This window comes from Peromyscus californicus, unplaced genomic scaffold (assembly GCF_007827085.1).
Source record: "Peromyscus californicus insignis strain IS unplaced genomic scaffold, ASM782708v3 Scaffold_6__1_contigs__length_162567912, whole genome shotgun sequence".
Classification (NCBI taxonomy): domain Eukaryota; kingdom Metazoa; phylum Chordata; class Mammalia; order Rodentia; family Cricetidae; genus Peromyscus; species Peromyscus californicus.
Genome location: NW_026294584.1, coordinates 128,604,874 through 128,629,183, shown reverse-complemented (window position 1 = coordinate 128,629,183; position 24,310 = coordinate 128,604,874). Strand labels below are relative to the sequence as shown.

General features: G+C 50.8%; 1 protein-coding gene across 10 annotated transcripts in view; it reads left to right on the top strand.

Annotated features, from left to right (window-relative positions):
- Positions 1–24,310, top strand: part of Atp2b2 (ATPase plasma membrane Ca2+ transporting 2) — a 321,778-nt gene that overhangs the window by 228,603 nt on the left and 68,865 nt on the right. For all 10 annotated transcript variants that reach the window (XM_052721638.1, XM_052721644.1, XM_052721641.1 and 7 more), the window contains 3 exons: positions 8,470–8,667; positions 14,655–14,912; positions 15,780–15,905. In XM_052721638.1, coding sequence (XP_052577598.1) covers positions 8,470–8,667; positions 14,655–14,912; positions 15,780–15,905 — 582 coding nt within the window. The remainder of the gene's footprint in view (positions 1–8,469; positions 8,668–14,654; positions 14,913–15,779; positions 15,906–24,310) is intronic.

The window sequence follows — 24,310 nt, the reverse complement described above, 5'->3', positions numbered from 1 at the left end:
CTGTCCGTAAAGCAGTTCACAAAATGAGGTCACAGGGAAGCCATGAGTAGTAAATGGTGCAGTGCCCACACAGGGTGAACAGTGGCGACACTGTGACCATTGTCCCAGTGTTCGGTTCTCTCCTCTACCTGCCTGGCCCACAGTCTCCCTGTGGACCTGGGAGGACCCTCAGGAGACTAGGGACAGGCCCAGCTTCTACACCACCCCCCATAAGGACTCACTCTCAGCTGGCTGAGCTGAGTCGACTTCACATCTGGCTCCCTACATCTCCCACTCATTCCCCTAAGGCCCCCAGAATTCTTTCATTGTGAGAGAGCACCCATTTCTACAGCATGCCTCCTGGCCTAGTCCTCAAGCGCCCACTTGTAAGAACAGAAAGGACCCGGTGTCCTGAAGTTTTCCCGAGAGTAACATCAGGATGGAAAGGTCACAGGCATCCAGGTCAAGGCTCAGGCTGCCGATTCGCGTGTCCTCACCAAGCCTGCCCCTGGCCTCCGTGACCCTGAGGGTGTGCCTGGAGGCTTTCCTACCCCAACTGTCAGCAAGAATGCCAAGCCACTGAGCTTGAGCTTGGGCATAGGGGGGATGACCAGAGGAGACCCTGGGTGCCCCCCCAAACTTCAGTCCCTTTCACAAACATCTTAGAGAAGATGTCACTGTGGAGTCAAGCATTGCCCCAAACCTCTGCTCTTCCTAGGCATGTGTGTCTAGGAAAGGCCATGTGCTTACTGAGCATCTACTGTAGTTCAGAACAATATATGCCACACTGTCTCTGCCCTCATGGAGCTGACACTTAGCAAGGGAGCCAAGTATAAGAAAAAAAAACTTTTTTTTTTTTTTTTGGTTTTTCGAGATAAGGTTTCTCTGTGTGGCCCTGGCTGTCCTGGAACTCACTCTGTAGACCAGGCTGGCCTCGAACTCATAGAGATCCGCCTGCCTCTTCTTCTGAGTGCTGGGATTAAAGGCGTGCACCACCACTCCCAAGCTGAAACTTGTGTTATTAATGATTTGGATGGAAGGGATTCTTGGGGACTAGAAGAGCATTAGAAATGGAGTCCACCCTCACCAAAAGAGGCTCGGCAGAGGAAACAGCATGTGCAAAGGTTCTGAAGCAAGAGGGAACTGTGTTGACACCTCAAGAAGGAGGCTGGTGTCACTGGAGTATAATGGAGGACATGGGGCAGAGGCAGCAGAGGACGGCAGGGACCAGGACTTGGGGCTTGGGAAGGATTGTGACTTTTAGCTTTATGTGACTTTAGCCACTAGAGTGTAGTAGATAAGAATTTAACACGAACACAATGCACTTTACGCTCCGAAAACACAGACTGAGGGCGAGAGCAGAGAGACCAGTTAGTGAAGCTATCCAGGGCAGCATTGATGGCGACCTGACTGACTGTGGAAATCAGGCAGGAAAAGTCCAGCCAGAGATGAGTTTTCCTTCGGATGGTTTTGCTAGGTATGTGCAACAGGGTTAAGAGACAGAAGGGGGCCTGGCATACCCTAGCATAATGGTGGCACACACTTCTAATCCCAGCACCCGGCAGGCAGATCTCTGAGAGTTCAGGGTCCACCTAGTCTACATAGTGAAACCCCACCCCCTACACACACCCCTTAAAAAATAAAAAAGAGGTGGGAACAGACCTGAAGGGTCACTGTAGACAAATACAAAGGGGAGGGGAGATGGCGGGCGTGTCTGTGGAGCAGCTTCTGTGTGTCCGGCTTCTCGGGCCTTGTTTTCATCTCTGTGACCAGGCTATGAGCTCGGAACCATCCTGCCCATGACATGGAGAAGCTGAAATAATCCAGTCAGGGACACACAGTTCACAGATGGAGGCGAAGGTACTAACTCAGGAATATTTATCTCCAGGTCCATTTCCTCTAAAAGTTCTATAGAAAAAAAACTTCATTTTCTTCAGTGTTGATTTAAAAAAAAATAAAGTTTGAATTATTCAGATAAAACATGATCTCCTGATTAAAATTCACATATTTCAGTCAGAGCCGACTACCACAACCAGTCCCGCTGCCTCTTCCAAGAGTGAGTGCCACCTTTGTGAGTTTGGGTCCGATCCTTGCACACCTCTCCCCACATGCTTGTGTGTGTGTGTGTGTGTATATATATATATATATATATATATATGTGTGTGTGTGTGTGCACGCGCGCACATCCATAGAAATGGAGCATCCTGTTTTTCACAAACGGAGTTGAAGGGCACATGTTGTTCCGATGATGCTTGCTCTCACTCACCAGTTCTCCTCCTAGGCTAGTGAACAGAAGCCGAGCTCATTTGTTCCGAACTGCCGTGTAGTATATTGTGGGCTACATGAGCTACAGTTTATTTAGCCCACTCAGTTTCCAAAGACAGAAACTCATTTTTCTATAAATGTAGCTTTTAAAGAGCTTGTAGGGATTTCCCCCCCTCGAAATATAAGGCTTTTATTTATGCTAATGGAAGAACCCACATCACACTGACAGCGCAAATATTTAGCAACACCCAGCCTGGTGACTGTGTTTTCCAAATCCCATTCAGGTGCCTTCGAGCCAGTGCTTGTCCACAGCCAAGGCTCTGTGTAGAACGTGAGGCTGTCTTCAGAACAGCAGGAGAGAGGCAGAGATCTTGCCTTGGACACTGGGTCCGGGTCGAAGGCAGCTAGCAGGCATGGGAAGAGCAGTCACGGAGCCTCTGTGGTCTGGGCTTCAGCTATGTGTCAATGCTGTGAAAAGGCAGGCTGCCGTGCTGCCGATTCCGTGTGGTTAGCATCAGAACTCAAAGGGAGGAAAGGGCGTCCTGTCCAGGTTCTAGACACCCATGGTGTACCTAAAGCGAACCACATTTCACCCTTTCTTCTCTCCAACATGTAGAGCTGGGTTGTCCCTAGGCCCTGTTTTTAGGGAATGGAGGTTCAGAGAGAGGCACCCACCGGCCTACTGTCCAATGAGCAGGGCGCCCCCTCCTGGGGCAGTGGGGAAGCGCTGCTTGCAATGCTTTTGTGTGGAAGCACTTCCTGTGGAGGGTCGTATGGTCCATGAAGGCAGCTTTGGGGCCTCTGTTTTTCCATGGGGCAGGGACAAGACACCAAGAGGCAGGCTGAACGAAGTGTCATCTATGAGGCTGACAGAGTATGGAATGGCCCAAAGAGGAGAGGCCACCCGAGGGCACAGGGCCAGGAGAAGTTCGGGCATCTTATCCTATCTCACCGTTTCAGCCAGTTGCTGCAAGTCCCTGGTAGTAGTTTCCTGGGAGCTGCCCATTGGGCTAACCTATGACAAGGGACAGAGCCCACAGACTCCCCCACAGCCACACCACAGGGCTGACAATGCCCACCCTGAGCCAGATGGTGGTGGTGCACACCTTTAATCCCAGCACTCGGGAGGCAGAGGCAGGCAGATCTCTGTGAGTTCGAGGCCAGCCTGGACTACAGAGTGAGATCCAGGACAGGCACCAAAACTACACAGAGAAACCCTGTCTCGAAAAAAAAGATGCCCACCCTGCCCACCAGCCCAGTTGTTAGCGCTGTTGTTTTCGCTGAATCACCTCCAAGGGGTAACAGGGTCCCGGCCCAACCACACCATTGAGCACCTGTGCAGGCACCCACAGTCCCCTGCTCATGCCGGGTCCCACGGCTGTCATCTGACGCCTCTTGGACATGGTCTAGTTTGAACCACTGTTGTTCTACTGAATGTAAGTCACGGGCCCTGAAGCTACCTGCATGGTTTCAATTCCCCAGACATCTGGGGGCTGGAGGCCTAGGCTGCTGTGGACCCGTCACCGGGTGCAGGCGCTGTGGGCTCTGCGCAGAAGCTTCCTCAGCCTGCCCCTGATCACAGCAGGCTGGAGAGAGTCGGGTGGCTGCTGGGCTTGTCTCACTGGCCTTTGCCATAGCAGGACCCTATGCCTTAGTGTGCAGGTCTGTACAGCATGGCCCAGGAGCTTGACTGTGTACAAAGTTCTATCAGCGCTGTGGTTCGGGGATCCTCAAGCACAGTGATCCCTGGGGCCCCACCCATCCCCCACCCAGAGAGTGTAAAATCTACTCGGGGTCATACGGCAAGGAAAGACAGGTCCCAGCCAAGTCCCCTGACCCAGGTTGAGGGGTGCTGATACTCTGGTGGGGTATTGACACCCAAGACAGGTACACACAGACTGAAGTATCCAGGGCTGGCGTATGGCTCCATGGTAAATTGTTTTTCACAATACATACAAGGTGCTGGGTCCCATCTCTAGTATGGCAAGAAAAAAAATTGCCCAACATTCCAGGCACAGGACAGCAGAAAGGGTGGTGGCTGTGGAGACATGGCAGTCAGTGGCAGCGGTGGGTATGTGGTTGTTTGTGGTAGTAGTGGCCGTGGTAATGTGGCAGTGTATAGCCCCCAGTTACTACTCACGTGGCTTTGGACAGCTCACATTGGCAACTAGGGGCTGAACTCAGCCTACAGGGACATAAATGTGGCCCTGAAACATCTCCAGTGGGGAGATCTTAGGTTAGATTTCAGCCTTCTGATTTGTGAAAGCTTGGAAGAGTTCTCCACTGGATCCCACATCCCCCTCAAAGGACAGCATGCTCCTCAGTCTCCACTGCTCCTGATTGCCTCCCTCCTGCCCCCTTCACCCATTGGCCTTCCGTTGTGGCCCTCCCTTCACTGACACAGGGTCCAGGTTCTTAGGGTCTGGCCTGTGGGTCCCCAGCATCACAGAACCTCACAGCTCGGCCTGACCCGTCCCCTGGAACTGACTCCCACATTGTCCACCATTTGTCCTGTAGGTAGATGTCAGATCACTAGAAACCCAGAGGGATCCAAGATTCAATCGGGCCCTGGCTTAGCCCTCACTGTATGTGCCCGGCTTCTTTACTTGCATGCCAAGCTGCAAGAAGGTGCGCATGCGAAAACAGACCCCCAGCACAGCCGCTCGGGAACCTCAGGACCCTCGGGGAACCCTGTCTTAGGGAAGGCCCTCGGTATCTGGATGGGAAAACAGACTCAGAAAAGGGACTGAATAGCCAGAGGCCCGGCAAATCTCAGCGAGAGCCCCATCCTCACAGGTCCCCCACTCTCAATAGCACCCACTCCTAGAAGAAAGCCTAAAGCTCATCCATACTTGGTGTGCATGAGTAAGGAGTGCACCTCCCTCCAGGGAGTCCAGAAAACTCGAGATGTTGGTTAAAAAAGTAAAGCCCAGGGCCTCTGAGATGCCAGGCAGCAAGGACGCTGCATGGCCTCTGAAGCCCCCAGGCCACAGTAGGCTGGGTTTGTTTTCTCAGTGTGTGGACATCCCAAGTGGGAAGCCCAGCACAGGACAGTGCTTCCACATGCTAAACACAGGGCTCACAGGACCTCCTGAAAGTCCCCATCCTCCATAAAGTAAATGGCCCAACTGACCGTGACTCCTCCTTCTTACTATATAGATGAGAGCTGGGCTACCCAGGGCTTCCTTCACCTCCTGGAGAGGCTCTGCAGGACCCTGGGTAGCAAGTAAGCCATGCTCCCTCCCTGTGGATCTTGATGGTGGTCTTATGACCTTTCTCCCTGTTTCCCCTGAAGTCCAGGCCTGGATTGCAGGCCCCTGAGTGCTTACAGCCATGAGTCACAAACCTATTGCCTGCACACCACTCTCTCCAGGTTCCTCAGAGGCTCAAAAACTATGGACTGAAAGAATGAATGCGTGGACACTCCCACAGAGGACTAAGGCATAACCCAAAAGCAAGCTGGTCCTGTGGGTAAAGGCTCTTGCTACCAAGCCTGGTAACTAGTTCAGTCTCCCAGAAAATAAAATAGCTGAATCCTCAGTTCCCATCCCAGTATGCCTTGGGCTTCTGCCTTCCCAGGAAAGTACTAAAGGGCTGAGTTTTTTTGAAAGGGGCACCCCTCCCTGACTCCACCCACCCTAGCTGCCCTGTTAAAACAAGTGAGTCTGGAGGGGTCTAGCCGTTCATGCATGGGTCTCACTACATTCAGATATATGAGCTGCAGCCTTGAGTGAGAAGCATCTAAGGCCTCCCGTGCCAGCCTGAGGAACAGGCCTGAGACCAGCCTTTGCCCCAGAGCACAAAGCTGAGTGAGAGAGGATGCATCCCACAAACCCATAACCCATAGCGGCCAGGACTGAGCCAGCAATAACAAGGCTGCATCTTGCCCCTCTGAGACAGTGGGTGTGTTGTGTAGGAGCAAGGAGGCTGTCCTTGGCACAGAAAGAGCACAAGCCAGATCCTGGCAAGATGACTCCAGCGGCCGAGGTGCGTGCTAGGCAAGCCTGACGACCGGAGTCTCAGAACTCCCATGAAGAAGGAAGAAAAGCACTCACTCCACAGTTTTCCTCTGGTCTCTGAACACATGCTGTGACACACATGTGCCCACATATATCACACACATCCACACACAAGAATAATAATAAGTTAACAAGAAGCACAGGCCAGAACAGGACACTGCTGTGGCCCAAGTATCTGCCACACACCTTATCCCCCTACTAGTGCTCATCACACCAATCTCTGCACGCTCACTGAGGGGCTCACTAGTCCTCCGTCATCTATGTCTTTGTGCAGATAAATACAGACACACAGAAGAAGGCCATGTGGAGGGCTCAGCATGGGCATGTGGGGGCAGAGGGAGTCAGAGGCCAGCCAAGGATGGCCCCAGGTGGTCTGGGATGGAGGCAGGGAGTGAAAGAGGAGACCTCAGCTCTAGCCTAGAAGTCAGATGGGAAGCAATGCAGCAGGATGGAACATGTGACTTCAATCTGGAAATAATGAGAAACTTCCAGTGTTGCAAGGTCAGAGGTCAGGTGCATGATGCTACAGAATTATCTAGACACAGAGAGCAGATGGGCTGTCAGTGGACCCCACTGCTCCAACAGGTGCATGTCAAGGCTGTCCTTACTGCCCTGGTCTGGGAGCCACAGCCAGAACCACCCGATCGCCTGCTGCCCTCAAGACGGATCTCACAGTAATGCATATGTGCGTCCACGGGAGGTTGGCTGCCGGCTGGTGCTGCGCCGTCCCAGTCCCAGCTCTGCCCCAGGATCTGCTGCAGGGCTGCACATGGCACATGCGCACAAGAAACGCTTGCTGACTCAAGCAACACACAAGCCTGTGAGTTGGGTGCCCTCCCTGCCGCCATCACCACAGCAGAAGGGGAAACTGAGGGTCAGGCTGGATTCAAAGCCCAGAGAAGGCACATTATGGAAAATGAAGACACCCCAAGCTCTGCCGTGTTTAAGAAGTGGGAACTCAGACCAGGAAAGAAGCAGGCTGCATGGTTGCCCCCAGGCTCACTGGAGCAGGCTATCCCACACTGGGTGGCCTTGAACCAGGAGTGGCTTCTCTCACATCTCTGAAGCCCCAAGTCCAAAGCCAGAATGTTAGCCAGACTCTGCCCTAGACCCATCAGGAGAGGCCATTGTCAACTTCTTTCAGAAGCTGGTGACTCTGTGGCGTCCTTGGTTGTAGCCATGTCCTTCCAGTCTCTGTCCATCTTGCACTGCTGTGGGATGGTCTGTATGTCAAATGTGTTGCTCTGAATGGTCAATAAATAAAACACTGATTGGCCAGTGGCCAGGCAGGAAGTGTAGGCAGGACTAACAGAGAGGAGAAAGGAGAGAACAGGAAGGCGGAGGGAGACACTGCCAGTCGCCATGACAAGCAGCATGTGAAGATGCCAGTAAGCCACGAGCCACGTGGCAAAGTAAAGATTAATAGAAATGGACTAAATATAAGAGTAAGAGCTAGACAATGATAGGCCTGAGCTAATGGCCAAGCAGTTTAAATAATGTAAGAGTCTGTGTGTTTATTTTATAAGTGGGCTCTGGGACTGGCGGGACTTGGCAGCGGGAGCTGGAGAGAAATTCTCCAGCAACATTGCACAGCTGTCTTACTGCCGGGGTCAGTGTCACCCATAAGGACACAGAGGGACACCTGGCATCTAAGATGCTCTGGCCTCAGTCAAATCTCCAGAGAGTGTTTTCCAAGGCAGGTCACTGACCCAGGTCCTGGGAGTTAGGCCTGGATATTCAGATTCCTCAGCTTACAACGGTCTGGCTAAGAATCGTTCAGCCTTATGATTGGATGACAGCATACCCATCCAGCCATTGTGGTGGTCACCTTCCGTCCATACTCAACAAATCATAGAAGATGTTCAACACCTAAGTATGAAGGAGGCTTTGTGTGGTTTGACTCTGCTGAGCTGTAGTGGCTTGGGCTGGGCTGAGCTATGATGTCCAGAGTCAGGTGTGTGAGACGTTCTCTGGCATGTATGTTCATGGGGATGGATACCACCATGGGTCTGGAAGCATCCGTGTTTCTAGGTTCCTCCATTCACTTAGCAGGGCCCCCACCCCCGACATGAATCGCTTAGAACACTGGGCTCCTAGGCCAAATGTCTGGAAGGTTCCAGCCATGTTTGCCTGCTCCCTCCTTACCTCCCAAAGACAGGTGTGCTTCTCCTGACCCCTGCCCAACTCACCTGCCCTCTGTCCACAGGTTTGCCAGGCACCGCTCCAGATCTGGAAAAGAGGAAACAGATTTTTGGGCAAAACTTCATACCTCCAAAGAAGCCAAAAACCTTCCTGCAGCTGGTATGGGAAGCACTGCAGGATGTGACGCTCATCATCCTGGAGATCGCGGCCATCATCTCCCTGGGACTGTCCTTCTACCACCCACCCGGAGAAAGCAATGAAGGTAGGGTCCCCTGGGCACTCCTGAAACACGGGGCATGTGGGAACGTTCATGTATGTGCAGTGTCCACAGCTGCACAGAGCGGGGGAGCTTGCTGGGACTCGGGCCACAGAGAGCAGTACATGCCCAAGGCCCCAGTCAGCCCACCTGTGAGTGCAAGGCTAGACCAACAGTGGTAATAGCTAAGGCGGACATTTAATAGGCACCTCCAGTATGTCCAGCTCTGGGCTTGTGCCTCCTTTAAAGATGCGGAAACTGGGGTAATGGAGAAGGACATTGAAGTTTGGTTTTTTTGTTTTTGTTTGTTTGTTTATTCTCACAAAATAGCACAGGCTCTGTGATTTACAGAGACATGTCACTTGTTCTGGAGACTCCCCAAGCCCATCAGCAAAGTGGTGCATCGGGTGAGGGGCTTGAGCTGCACTATAGCATGGCGGAGGCCGTTGCATGGTAAAGCCAGGCATGCATGCTACCTCAGCTATGTCCTTGCCCCGGGATGGGCACACCCTATGACTTCATCTCATCCGTGTTACTTCACCAAGGCCCCGTCCCCAAAGACCGCCTATATGGGGGCCTGGAAATTAAATGTCCAGCATGGGACCACAGTGCCCACCCAGGAGAGAGGCCTCGAGTTGGCTGTGGAGCGTGTTACAGCATGCTGCCAGGCTCCTTCCAAGGCCATTTCTTTCTGTCACCAGACCACGGGAGCAGGAGTCAGTTCTCTCCTTCTGCCATATGGGTTCTGGGGATTGAATTCAGGTCATCAGGCTTGGCAGCCAGCACCCCACCCACTGCGCCATCTAACTGGCCCTGACCTTTTTTTTTTTTTTTCCAAAGTGATTTCTTCCCATAGAGGACAGAAGGGAAGGCAAATAAAAAACAGGCAGAAAACGGTGGGAGCCAATAAAGCAGTTATTGCTACTGTGACTCAGATTTAAGTTTGACTTGAGCTTCCTAGCAGCCAGGGCAGAAAGGGAAAGTGGATGATTTTCATAGACCAAGTTATCAACAAGAAAGAAGGTGAGATGTCCTGACAGTGGATCCTGGGATGGACGTTCCCATAGTATAGTGAGAGGGATGTACTGTGGACAGCCTTCCTTAAGGTTTCAGCCAGTGTAGAAGACTTCAGATGGTAAGACTGACATATATATGTCCTACAGTTTCTAGATCTACCCCAAATTGGGAGCTGTTGTGGCAGAAGCCCATTGCCTCCTCAGTTAAGCCACACAGTAATTGTACAGACAGACACTATTCTTTCTTTGTTTTGGAGACTACAGTTTAATTACATTTCTCCAGTCCTTTATCTCTCCCTCCAAACCCTCTCACATCCTCAGCTCTCCAAGTTTCTTTTTTAATCAATTGTTATTGCATGCATATATGTATTTGTATATACATATATGTTCCCAAATATATCCTATTGAGTCCATATAATATGAATTGTGTGTGTGTTTTCAGGGGTGACCATTTGGCACTGGACAGCCAGTTGGTGTCCTCTTCCCTGGGGAGAGCCACCTCTCCCCCTCCCAGTTTTACTCAGTTATCTGTAGTTCTTTGTGTAAGGTTGAGGGGGTCTCATGGGCTTTTTCCCTGTGCAGTTCGGCATGTTCATTGGAGTCATCCTTGTTCAGTTCACGTTTGGGCACCTGTGTTGATAAAACTTTATGGATGTTACTTAGAGACACAATTTCACAGCAAAGCCCCGATCCTCTGGCTCCTATAATCTTTCTGCCCTTTTTCCTAAACGTTCCCTGACCCTTAGATGTAGAAATGTTTATAGATGATTCAGTGGGACTGGGCTCCACAACTCTGCATTTTGATTGGTTGTGTTTTCTATAATGGTCTCCGTCTGTTTGCAAAGAGATGTTCTCATTGGTGAGGGGTTGAAAAGTACACTCATCAGGCTAGACCCAGGAGGAGCTAGATGCTATTCTTATGAGCCCCCGAGCCTGTGGAGGATGTGCCAAGGTCACCTACCAAGGGGCTGAAACTCTGTGGCTCTGGCAAAAACATCCAGCTCCAGGAAGCAGGCTGGGGCTGAGTCACCCGCATCAGTGGCCTCCCGTGGCCTTGCTGAGCAAGGTGAGATGAGGGCAGCTGGCAGAGGCCAAGATAGGACAACAGAGCTCCTGAGATGTGCCAAGAGAGACCCCATGGCTCCAGACAGATGAGTGCTGCCGTGCACATCTCTGGGGTACACAAACCCAGGGCCCAGGGATCATGCCTTGGTGGCTGGAGTGTGGCCCAAGATAGCCTGGTTCTTTCTGCCCCTGCTGCACCTCATTGCTGCTGGTCCGGCCACACTTGAGTGGAAGGCGGTGTCTACACTGTGTCCCACTAGCAAAGCAGTGGAGGGAGGGAGGACAGGTTCCTCACAACCTAGCGTAGTTGTTTGTCTGGTTGTTGTTGTTGTTTACTCTGACTCTTTTGCTCTTTGGGGGGGCCCACCACCCAGCTCCCAAATAAATCACACAGAGTCTTATTCTTACTTATGAATGCCGGCCTTAGCTTGGCTTGTTTCTAAACCAGCTTTTCTTAAATTTTCCCATCTATGTTTTGCCTCTGGGAATTTTTTATCTTTCTCTATTTCTGTATACCTTTCTTTACTTCTTACTCCGTGGCTGGCCCCTAGCATCCTCCTCTCCTTGTTCTCTTGCTGTTTCTTCTTTTCCTCCCAGATTTCTCCTCCTGTTTATTCTCTCTGCCTGCCAGCCCTGCCTATCCTTTCTCCTACTTGTCTACTGGCCACTCAGCTCTTCATTAGATCAATCAGGTGTTTTAGACAGGCACAGTAACACAGCTTCACAGAGTTAAACAAGTGCAACATAAAAGAATGCAACACGTCTTTGCATCATTAAACAAATGTTCCAGAGTATAAACAAATGTAACACATCTTAAAATAATATTCCACAGCATCCTAGTCCCCGAGGAGAGGTGGAACCCTTTCTACCACCTTGCTAAGCATCTTGTATGCAGCCCCACATGGGAGTCTGCCTGCTGTGTTACTCACCTGCCCTTATCCTGAGCACCCAAGAGCCAGTGTCTCAGCTGGCAGAGTTCTTATCCGGCTGGTGTGTGGTCTGCATTCTACTGAACAAGCGAAAGTACTAGGCTGGGAGGAGAAGACAGTTGCATAGGATTGGTCTCAGACACATGGGCTGTAGCCCCAAATCAGACCTTAGGCTGCCTTTGCTGCAGACAACAAGCCTGTATCAGAGACTCACATCTGGGCCCCATGTCATAGTCAGATGTCATGCAAGTAGAAGACCCTAGGGGGCATGGGCTCAAATCCAGTTATACCAAACTCTGGCAAGGGATGGGCTCCTGCAGCCTTGCCTTCTGATCTGCAGAAGGGACACAGATCCTGGGACACAGAGCAGCAGGGCCCTGAGAAGGATCTGTGGGGCACTCAGGAAGAGGGGGAAGAGTACCTGGGCATGTGCAAGGTGCTTGTTGGGAGCTCCAAGAGGCTGAGTCACTTACCTGGGGCTGCATAGCAGGGCCTGGACTTTGAATCCGGGTCTTTCCAAGTCTAGAATCTCAGTGTGATATACTGACTTGTCTCTAAGTGTCCCAGTACTCCAATAATGCCCTCCCCCACTACACACACACACACACACACACACACACACACACACACACACACACACACATACACAAGGCTCTGTGGAAGCATGCAAGGGGAGAAAAGCGTCTCCTTTACAGAGCATGTGGCAAGAATTGGAGACAACCAAAATCCTACAAAATGAAGTATCAGGCTCTGGATTCAAGTCCTCCCTTTCCCATCCTGGTGTCTCAGAGTGTATACACCCATCCCCCGGGTCCTGCTGGAACCTCCTGTGGACACCTTGGGTATTATTTACTGCCTTCTGTGTACTAGAAGTCCTCTCTGGATGTCTGATGACATCCAGCGTGACAGCTGTGTGAACAGCTGGGACACCATGTTACTTAGGGGGTAATGACGAGAGAGGCCTGGGCATGCTCAGTGCAGCTGCAGTGTCTCCCTGCTTATCATTTCCCATCTGTGGTCAGTCAGAGGCCAGGAGACTGAATTCTAGGACACTACGGGATGACAGCATGAGGATTCCATCTCTAAGGTTCCCTGTTCTGCCCGTCCTTGGGGTAGGGGGTTCTATCTCTGTGGGTGTCGTTCACAGTCCCTTAGTTTCCTCATCTCAGGTGACTGGATTCCAACTGGTCCCTGCTCTGTGCCATGTGCTCAAAGCTTGAGCCCATGGGACCCCATGGTGGGTACTTCACAAGGAGGACCCCGTTCACCCTGTGGCCACCTGAGGAGGGGTCCACCCATGGTCACCCCATTCTGCTGATGAGATCATTGAGGCACCGTGGTGAAATAACTACGTAGCGGTCTGCAGCGGAGACCTGAACTCAGGGGGCACGAGGCAGTTCTCAGTGGTACCAATGTAACAGCCGTTACCATCAAACAGTGGTCTGGCAGAACACTCTTAGGTTAATAAGAAAATTCAAAACTTCCAAGGGGACAAACAGCCTCAAAAGCCCTTCAGGAGTTCACTGGCCTTCAGGGAGTACTGATTCAGCCAGAGGCCTGAAACCTTCCAGCGGTACATGTTCCCGGCCACAGTGATCCCTTACCTTCCCACACATTCCCTGACCTTCTTGTCTTTTGCTTCTGACCCCTGGGTTTCCAGAAGTTTCTGTTGGGGTCTCTTGAAACTGCTCTTCTCTATTCCTTGGAATCAGACTGGATGCCCAGATGGTCAGGTTGAGTCTTTGCCACCTTCCATGGGCTCAGAGGCTCAGAAGCTCAGGGCACAACAAGTCTGGGCTCAGATTCCAGACCTGGATTCAAACTCTAGATCTGCTGTGTGACTCCAGCTGAGTCACTGCCCATCTCTGAGTCTCTTTCCTTTCTTTGGCCATCTGGAGGATGAGGGTGGATGCTTGAGGCTTGCCCAGCGCCCTGCCAGCCTAGCCCCTGTGGAAGGTGCCCTCTGAGTTGACCAAGGTAGATGGACAGACACAGCTCCTAGGATGTAAACCATTAGTCGAGCACCCAGGTCTCACCCAGGATGTGACCCCTGGCCACTCAGAGCCTCGGGTTCTGCATTCAGAAATGTCAGATGCCTCTTGCTTTCAGGACCCCTGTGGGGAGCAGGGAGAGTTTGGAGAGTCATAGGCTCTTCACAGCCTGGCATTGTGGACCTTTGGTCTGAGCCTCCATGTTGGGCATATTGGTATTTTTCCATTTCTCATCACTCCATGGACCTGGCCAACCTTGAGAGTTGTAGGCCCACACTGGGGACTCAGTAGTGCCAAGTGTGAGGTACAGGGTCCCTCTGGGTCAGGTAGCAGCCTGTGTCTTGAGTCCCATTGTCCTTGCTGTGGCCTGAGTTGGAGAGAACTGGATACATGCTAAGTGTGGCCAGGAGTTGCCTTTTTCCTGTCCCCAAGCTCCAGGAGGTGTTGTCAGAAATGCTGCCAGCACACACACATACACACACACACACACTTCCATGGTATCACATAAAGGCAGGCATGGTATAATCCTAGCACTCAGGATTAGATGCAGGAGGATCATGATTCCAAGATCATCTCAGCTACATAGTCTGTTTGAGGCCAGCCTGGGCTACATGAAATCCTGTCTCATGAGAAAACCTATACTCAGAGAGTCATTTATTTGAGGTCTCACAGCTAGAACAATTGTAGGGCCAGTATGGTTCAGTTGGTGGCTTTGAAGTCATGCTGCCTGGAATGGTGTTCTCACTTTCCGCCCGCCCTTCCTAGTTTGGGAAGTTAGCAGACCTCCCTGAGAAACCTTAGCATCCCCATCAGTGAAAGGCATACAGCAGAGGCCCTATAAAGTGACTGGAGGCACCCTTTGCCCAGAGCACAGCACACAGACGCACACTGAGGCGGTCATCTGATGATCAGTGATTACTTGGTATAGCTACGCTATAGGAAAGTTCCTGTCTGGTGGCCTGGGGATCCACTGTTTCCTTGTCTCTCTACAGGATGTGCCACAGCCCAGGGTGGGGCAGAGGATGAAGGTGAGGCAGAAGCAGGCTGGATTGAGGGGGCTGCCATCCTGCTGTCGGTCATCTGCGTGGTCCTGGTCACAGCCTTCAATGATTGGAGTAAGGAGAAACAGTTCCGGGGTCTGCAGAGCCGCATCGAGCAGGAGCAGAAGTTTACCGTAGTCCGGGCTGGCCAAGTGGTCCAGATCCCTGTGGCCGAGATCGTGGTCGGGGATATTGCCCAAATCAAGTATGGTAAGTCTTCCTGGCCATGATTCTAGAGCTGGAGTCTGGGTAGAGGTGGGACAGGACAGGCAGATAAAAAGAGCCTAACCTAGGGAATGGTTGTGGCAGGATGTATTCTGAGGCCCTGAGGGTCCCAGAGGAGACAGGTTTCCCATATCTAATTAAATCAGAAATGTCAGATTTGTAGCACGCATACCACTGCACTCCAGCTTCCATCTGTAGCAGACATGACTAATCAATCCCTGCACATGGTCTGAATACAGTCTCAGAAGGCTTCCCAGCATAGCATCACTAATACTCAGAGTGGGTTTATGAGACAAAATCCATTTCTCATCCCTGAATTGACTTCAGATAGATCTTTCCAGGGTGGTGGAAGTTAGCAAGAGTCCGAGTAGGTAGGTGAGTATCCCAAGCCAGTCATATGGCTAATGAAAAAGCAGGTAGGCTGGCTCCAGAGGGGGTTTAGATAACGTATGTCCTGGGTCAACAGACACTGGCTGGGGAGTTTGGAGTGGCCCTCCTCACTCAGTCCTAGTGGTTCACTTGATAGGAGTGTCTTAAGTCTACCCAAAATAGCCTGATCTGTCATGAAAGACCTTCTCTAAGCCGTGAAAAAACTACAGGAAAATGAACCACAGAGCACCCTGGACCCAGGGACACATCAGCTCAAAGGATGTATGTACATTATGAAGGGCATGCCTGCATGGGCCAGAGTGGCTCTGCGTCAGGCCCCAAGGATGTCACTCTAGCTGCCCATTGGTACCTGCAGGTACCATCTTGGTTCTGCAGACTGGGGCCTAATAGGCACCTCCCCTATGGCTGCCCCAGCTTCTCTGGCCACCTGGCTCTGCTGACCCCCTGTTCTCCTCCAATCAGGTGACCTCCTTCCTGCCGATGGCCTCTTCATCCAGGGCAATGACCTCAAGATCGACGAAAGCTCGCTCACGGGGGAGTCTGACCAGGTGCGCAAGTCTGTGGATAAGGACCCTATGCTGCTGTCAGGTAAGCTGCGGCTCACAGTGCCCCTGCGGCCGGCCGGTCCCACCCACCACGGGGAGGCTGCTGTGGGCCCTGGCTCTGGGGTCTATGGCAGGATCAGACCCCTGTGTGCACACCACCCCTTTCCCAAGCAAGCTCACATTGTGTCTGCCACGCGGAGCCACAGCCTGGCCCTGGCACTACTACTGCAAACACCCCATAGTGTCTTACCCCTGCAACGTAGGTTCTAGTGGCATGGTTTTCTGCAAAGCGACAGTCTTTCTGGACACCCACTATGCACCAGGCCCTGTGACAGGGCTAGGGGTGGCATTGGAGGGAGCCAGCCTGGCCATTCCTGGGGAAGAACTCACAGGGCAGGAAGGAAAAAAAAATGCAAAAGCCCAGAGGCAGGAACGCACTGAGGCCAAGGACAGCAGGATATAGATGCTTGGATCCTGAACTGTAGTGAGGAATCAGGACACTGTTCTGAGTAGAATGGGATTGCCCAGATGGAGTTGCATAACGACACTGGCCATTTATTTATTTATTTATTTATTTATTTATTTATTTATATTTGAGTTTTTCTGGCTACCATGGGGCAAGAGACAGGCTGGGGAGGCCGTGTGGGGTGGAACACCTCCATGAAACCCTTCCCTGAAGAGATAACCAAGGGGCCTCATTGCCTGACCATGCTGTTGGGGTCTCCAGCCCCCCTCAAACAGCTAACCCCATAACAGAGATATAAAACGGTACGCAAAAGCCAGGAGGGGAGCAGAGAGGCCAGAGGAGGGTATATGGAGCTGGGGTCTAGAGGGTGAATAGGAGCTCGCCTGGTCCATTCCCCTATGGGTGGGTGGGATACCCTGGTGATACAAAAGGAAGTCCACAAGTCTTTCAGGTAATGGAAAGGCTGAAGTATTTATTTATCTAGAATGTATTCACGGCTTGTCTTAGTCCGGGTTACTACTGCTGTGGTGTAACACCATGACCAAAAGCCACTTGGGGAGGAAAGGGATTATTTCACTCACAGTTCCATATAATAATTCATCAGCAGAAGCAGTTGGGAACTCAAGCAGGGCAGGAACCTTGAGGCAGGAGTCAATGCCGAGGCCACGGAGGGGGGCTGCTGACTGGCCTGCTCCTCGTAGTTTGCTCAGCCTGCTTTCTTTTAGAACCCAGGACCGCCAGCCCAGGGATGGCCCCACCCACAACAAAGTCTGGGCCCTCCCCTCATTTATCGATAATGAAGAAAATGCCCTACAGGTGGATCTCATGAAGGCATTTTCTCAATTAGCAGTCCCTCCTCTCAGATGACTCTAGCCTGTGTCAAGTTGACATGAAATTAGCCAACACATCCCTATCTTTTTTTTGCTTTGTAGACCAGGCTGGCCTCATCCCCTCTATCTATTAAATGCCTACTGTACGCCAGTGGCTAATGGGACGGACAAGGTCTGCGCCATGCTGGAATTTAGAATCTGGTGAGGGGTGGCAGTCAAGGAAGAAACACACAAGCAAATAGTAAGGTGATTTCCAGGACAGCAAGTCCATCAAAGACACAAGATTGCATTGAGAAGGGGCCCTGAGATCAGGAAGCATCTCAGCAGGCCAGGGAATGCCTGACTTGGGAGGTTACCTTAGAGCTAAAGTCCGAACATTGAGAAACTGATTCGTGGCCAAGAAACAGCAAGTGCAAAAGCCCTGGGCTCTGAGTAAGGGATCATGGAAGGTCTCTAGTTCCCTTTGGGAGCACACAGCCATGCGAGAGATCAGAAGACAGTCCCGGCCCCATCAGCCCTGGTTCTGGCCTCTGAGCTGCAGGAGTCAGCAGGCAGGTAGCTGTCCTTGGGGGAAGTGTGCATTGGTTTCTATGGGAGTCCAGGGTAGATGGCGACAGTCCCCAGAGAGCATGGAGAAGGAGTTGGAGGGAGGAAGCCAGCAGGAACCTGGTGGAGACAGCCTTCAGAGTCCCTGGCTCACAGTGTCACAAACCAACCAGGGAGGACTCCAGGACAGAGAGAGATTCCAGAATGACAGAGATGCTTGGGAAGCTTGCTGCCACTGGTTTAGGGTGAATCATGGGGTCTCAGGTCTCTCACAGAGGCAAGGGGCCCAGAGGGAAATGGGATGCTGGAAATGAAACCAAGCTGAAGGTGAAGGCAAAGCCAGGAGGCTGTTCCTAGGAAAAGGCAGGAGGGGAGCCATGAGAAGACATTTGGGGAGCACAGCCAGTACTTCTACAGTTCCTGTCCCTTTCCTCTCTCAGAGATGTCGAGCTGGGGACATCTCAAACGCCAGAAGAGAATGGAGGCCTGAGGTCCTTTGAGATGGGATAGGGAACACACCCCAGATGGGCTAAGATGGAGCTGGTGACAGCGAGGACACTCTAGGTTGTCATCAGGAGTCAAGTGGGTCCTTGAAGCCTGGGCTGATCATCAGGTCAGGATCAGGAGCACGTGAGGACCAAGACAAGCAAGGGAAATCTACAGAAGCCACCACAGGTCCCCAAGGCCACGTGGAGCCAGAGAAGTGGATTTGCTTTGCCCTCCAGATATCAAGGTCCAAGGAACACCCTTGAAGGCAAGATGTAGAGGATGTCTGGACCAGAGATTTCCTTAGGCTGTGCTGACCTTTCAGGGCTGGTGGAAGGCTCCAGAAAACACACCTCTTGGCTTGCAAGGGCCTGTTCACAGGGAGGGGAGAAAAAGGAGAGTTGGGGTTGAGATCCACGAAGACAGCCCCCAGCACATGAGAAACTAAGTGGATGAGGAAGAAGCCAGCCACACACTGAAGCCCAGGTGGGTGGGGGAGGGGGTGGCAGAGCATGGACAGGTGTGGTCAGCAGTAGGGAACAGAACAAGCATGAAGAATAAACAGATAGTGTGTTCCTGTCGCTGGCTACATGAGCAGAACCTGGACGGATCAGGCGGCCTGCTGGCAGGGCACTACATCTGATGCCCTCTCGACTCTGAGAGTCACAGTTTCACCTCCTGCCCCCAGGACCTCACTACAGACCCATGAGATTTGTTCTCTCCAGCCACTGAGGACAGATGAACCCTCCTCTCAATACCCATCCTGCTTCCTCTTTGCCTCATCTGCTCAGGATCCACCTCACTAGAAAGGTCCCCATGACCACCAGTGTCCTCCACAGCTACTCCTGTTGTCACACTGGGTACTACTTTGCAATGTTGATGAGTTTTGCACTGTGCAAACCATCAAAAATAAAGAAAAGCAAAAAAAAAAAAAAGGCAGGTTGTAGTGGTGGTACATACCTTTAATCCCAGCACTCAGGAGGCAGAGGGAGGCAGAACTCTGTGAGTTCAAAGCCAGCCTGGTCCACAGAGGGAGTTGCAGGACAACCAGGGCTTCCTTCCTTCCTTCCTTCCTTTCTTTGGTTTAGAAAAACCAAAGGAAGGAAGGAAGGAAGGAAGGAAGGAAGGAAGGAAGGAAGGAAGGAAGGAAGGAAGGAAGGAAGGAAGAAAACAGAACTGACAGTGTTCCCTCCAGACCAAATCTAACTGGTCTCTCATTGAGGGGCCTGCCCATAGCGGACACTGCCCACAGCGGACACTGCCCACAGACAGACACTGCCCGCAGCAGACACTGTCCACAGACAGACACTGCCCGCAGCAGACACTGCCCACAGACAGACACTGCCCACAGGCTGTAGCTGGAGTTTTTTCTCCGGGTCCTGCCAAGCCCCGGCAGTCCGACAGCCCACTTATAAAATAAACACACAGATGCTTATATTATTTAAAAACTGTGTGGCCATGGCAGGCTTCTTGTTAACTGTTCTTATATCTTAAATTAATTCATTTCTATAAATCTATACCTTGCCACGTGGCTCGTGGCTTACCGGCATCTTTACATGTTGCTTGTCATGGCGGCGGATGGCAGTGTCTCCCACTCAGCCTTCCACTTCCCAGAATTCTCCTCTCTCCTTGTCCCGCCTACACTTCCTGCCTGACCACTGGCCAATCAGTGTTTTATTTATACAGAATGATATCCACAGCACTTCCCCTTTTCTTTTTTCTTTTTTTAAAAGGAAGGTTTTAACTTTCACATAGTAAAATTACAGATAACAAAACAATTATCAAGCAAGAATTACAGTTATAATATCTAGTCTATGTATAATAACTAGTTTATTTGGTAAAATTAAAGAAGATATCTTATCTATCTTATATTTGTGAGTCTAAGGTTTTATATCTAACTTATCTTTTATCATAACTAAGGAAAATTGTAACTATCTAGCTTTAACTACATCAAAGCCCTCAGAAGGATATACTATTACCTGAGAAATGGGAGAAGGATGCAAGCAACTTTCAGGTGTCTTGTAGGGTAGACAGAGACAGCTGGCAGCCTAGACAGTCATCCAAAATTCTCTTGTAAAGTTGGGGCATCTATCTTTAGCCCACAGGCCTAGAGTCTCTCAGTCACTTTTTTTAGTGTCCTGTAGAATGTCTGGCAGTTTTCTCTGCAAAGCAGGAACCTGAAGGACCATTTTGTCAAGCAAAGTTCAGTGGTCACCTTTTTATGTGTCTTGTATGTCCAGTTGATCAAGCAGTCCAGGCAAGAACAGTTTCTTGCCCAAATGGCTATTTTTGCCAAGGTGAAGATAAACTCCATACGAGTGTCTTTGATGCCCATTCTCCTCTCTGAAGTAAATCCGGTGCTGCTAGGAGCAGACATGTCTCACTGTCCAGAAAGTCTAAATTTTTAAAATATTTTAAATGTCATATTCTGTAGGTCTTTGAAGTATTTGAAGATTACCTATCTATCTGAAATATATCTATGTATACCTAGAAGACTTAACTAACATGGCTACAAGTATGATTATCATAGATGACTAATTATTAATCTATTTCTTAATTATCCATTACAATCTAAATGAGTTACATAAACATAACACCTTAAACAAGAGTAGAAATATACACACAGTATAACAAAATCAACTTTAAGTTTGTATCAATAAACTAAAATCTATACCAATGTAAAACATTTTAAACAAGTTGCTCTTTAAAAGTAGATTCAATAATCTACCCTTTCATCCTATCATATCTATATCATATCCCCTTTTCTTCTTTAGAAAGAGATCGCATTTATAACCAACCTGATTTAAATAAAAATACTGGTTTTTCTCTGTCCCACACCAGAGGGCTCTTCTGATTTGGGACACAAGAATCTCTTAACCATTTTTTTAAGCAATATGCCTGGGTTTAGAGAAGGAATGAGCCAATTCCATCTCCAAAGTCAGCTTGGTATATTTGGGAATTTGGGCGTAGCTTCTCTTACTACTTCCTGCTGGAGGGGGGCGCTGTATCTTATGGGGACACAAAGAAAATTTTAGGATTATGGAGTAGTCCATGAGGGTGTATCATCTGAGCCAGTTGCCTTGAATCCGATCTGGATGTTGGATCATCTGGGCCATGGTGTCATTGGAGACCATTCAGAGTCCCCTCCTGGCACATAACAATCTGACGTCAAAGAAGGCAAAGAAGAGTTAAGTTCTATTTGTCCCAGCCATGCTCAGCTAGGGTCCTAGAAGGACCCTGGGCCCCTAGGAGCTTGTGTCCACATGGAGGGGGGACTGGTAGTGTGTTGTGGGGACCACAAGCCTGCGCTCACTTTCAAGCACAGCCAAGGTGAGGAAAGACAGGGAAAGTGAGTTCTGGCTCAGCATTCACTAAACCCCAGGTTCATCCCCAGAACCGAGGGAAAGAATCTAGAAAGATCCCCTATGCAGAAGCAGCAGACTAGGTTGTAGGCATCCACACACCCTGTCCCCCAGGATGGGTAGGTAGACAGACACCAAACTATGACACACCAGAATGGGCGGATAAGAAGGCTAAGAAATCCAGAAGCCCAGGTCTGTGGCTGCAGGGTTCCCAGACACCAGAGCAAGGCTGCAGTTGCTCTATAATCACCCGGGGAGGCACCAACCACAATGCTCTTCCGGCAATCCCCCTGCAGCAGCTGGAATTCTGGGATTTTCCAGACCAAACCATCTTCCAATGTTTGCACATTGGCCAGAAATTCCAGTATTTCACAAGTCCCTGAGAGGTGAGTGACATTAGATAGACCCCGGAATATGAACACTGGCCTGGGTCAGTTTGCTTAAGGCCATCTCAAACTTCCAGAAAGGCTTCACATGCCCCAGGGTCAGTATGGGCCAGAGGTCACAGGACAAGGAGCAGAGCACAAGAAGGCTGGGATCTGATCTGGGGGTTCTGATTGCATCACTGGGGCCTAAGGGAGCCAGCCAAGCCCTTGGGACAGTGGTTCTCAACCTGTGAGTCTTGACCCCTCTGGGTGTCTAATGACCCTTTCACAGAAGTCACATATCAGATATTTATATTACAGTTCCTAACAATAGCAAAATTACGGTTATGAAGTAGCAACAAAAATAATTTTATGGTTGGGGGGGTCACGGCAGCATGAGGAACTATATTAAAGGGTCATGGCAATAGGAAGGTTGAGAACCACTGATTTAGGAGCAGTCTGTACTGGGGGACATCGTCAGACTGCCATACAGGCCTGTGTTCCCGAAAGCTACTGCTTCTATCCAGTGATAGGCCTGAAGACCCCTGGGGGTTCCCCAGACCTGGTGAGCTCTTTGTCCTGCCCCCCTCCTCTGTCCCCTATCTGCCTGCACAGGTTACAGGAGCTGCCAGCCCCGGGTGGTGATGGGTGTGATTAGATTAGAAGGTGATTTGAGGCCTGCTTATCTTGGGTGGAAATTGGCCCCCACATCTTTTTCCATCCCTCCTCTGCTAGGCAGGTGGAAACAGCCTTCCTGTGGCCTCCGGACCCAAGGACCAATACAGTCATCTCCCAGCCAGCCTCCTCTCACCAGGATTTTAGAGCTAGCTGTGGGGGCCTTTCCCTTGTGGGGAAGTGAGCTATGTCCAAGAACCTAGACTGTAAAACAGAGAGTTTAAAGCCTGTCACTGCCCTTCACCTGTGTGGGGCCTGGAGCAGCCTACCTCACCCTTCTGGCCTCAGTTTGCCCTGGTGTGAGAGCTGAGATTACTGTTTGTAGGGTGAGGGTGGGGTGCGGCACGATGCCAGCACACAGTAGGTGTTCCAAACATTTCCTTTGTATATATAGTAGGTGTTCCAGAGCTTTCCTGGGCCTTCCGTTTCCTCATCTGTCTGGCAGGACAGTCAGGACAGGAGCAGAGCTGGTACCCAGAGCGCTGAGTGGCAGGTCAGCTTAGCCCTGCTGGACAGTCTCATAGAGCAGGAATGGCTTCTGGATATGCCAGATCAGGCTGAGGGACAGGAGGTAGAGGCCACCCTGCACGTCCCTGTGGATAGACTGGTTGGTGAGCATGGCTTGCTGTCTGCTTCCCAGGCAGCCGCCGTCAGATTCCGTAGCATTTAGCACCATCCTGTTATGCAGACACCATCCGCCTGCAGGGACTTCCCATGTTCCCCAGCCAACGCTGTCTGATCTCATGAAACTCCAGCTTCTCAGACACCCCCCAGCAGCCCCACTCTACTTTCTGTCTCTGGATTTGGAAGCTTGTGGAACTTAGGGCAGGTGGATTCCAGTTAGCTTAGTGTCGCCAGGGCTCATTCATGTCTCAGCCTGTGTCAGCACCGCCATCTCCTGAAGGTTAACAGTCCTGTGTGCGAGAGGTAGAGAGGGCACCTTTCCCCACCTTTGCTTTGTCTTGTTTCTTAAGACAGGGTGTCATCGGGCGGTGGTGGCGCACGCCTTTAATCCCAGCACTTGGGAGGCAGAGGCAGGTGGAGCTCTGTGAGTTCGAGGGCAGCCTGGGCTACAGAGTGAGTTCTAGGACAGGCTCCAAAGCTACACAGAGAAATCCTGTCTTGAAAAAAATTTTTAAAAAATAAAAGGACAGGGTGTCATGTAGCCTAGGCTGCCCTCAAACTCACTATGTAGCTAAGGCTGACCTTTAACAGAGGATAATCTTGAACTCCTGATCCTCCTGCCCCTTCTACCTGCCAAGAACAGGGATGGCAAACGTGTCACCACATCAGACCTTCCCATCTTTGTCACTCTCCCACAAGTTCTCTATGGTGTCTAAGACAGCCCTCTCTGAGCCTGCATCATAGAGGCCTGCCTTCCAAAAAAACAAGACTTGCTGATTCAAAAGCCCCAAAGATGGGGGCTGGAGAGATGGCTGAGCAGTCAAGAGCACTTGCTGCTCTTGCAAAGAACCCGGGTTTGGTTCCCAGGACCCACAGGTGGCTCACAACCTCCAGTAATTATAGTTCTAGGGAATCTGGTGCCCTCTTCTGGTGTTTTGGAGTACTGCACACATGTGGTATAAGATACATGCAGGCAAAACATGTATATACATGAAACAAAAATAAATAAATTTTAAAAAATAACAAAGATGAATAAACATAGAACTGCCTCACTCAACAGTGTTTTCCAGACCCCTAAGAATTCCAGGGCTTTC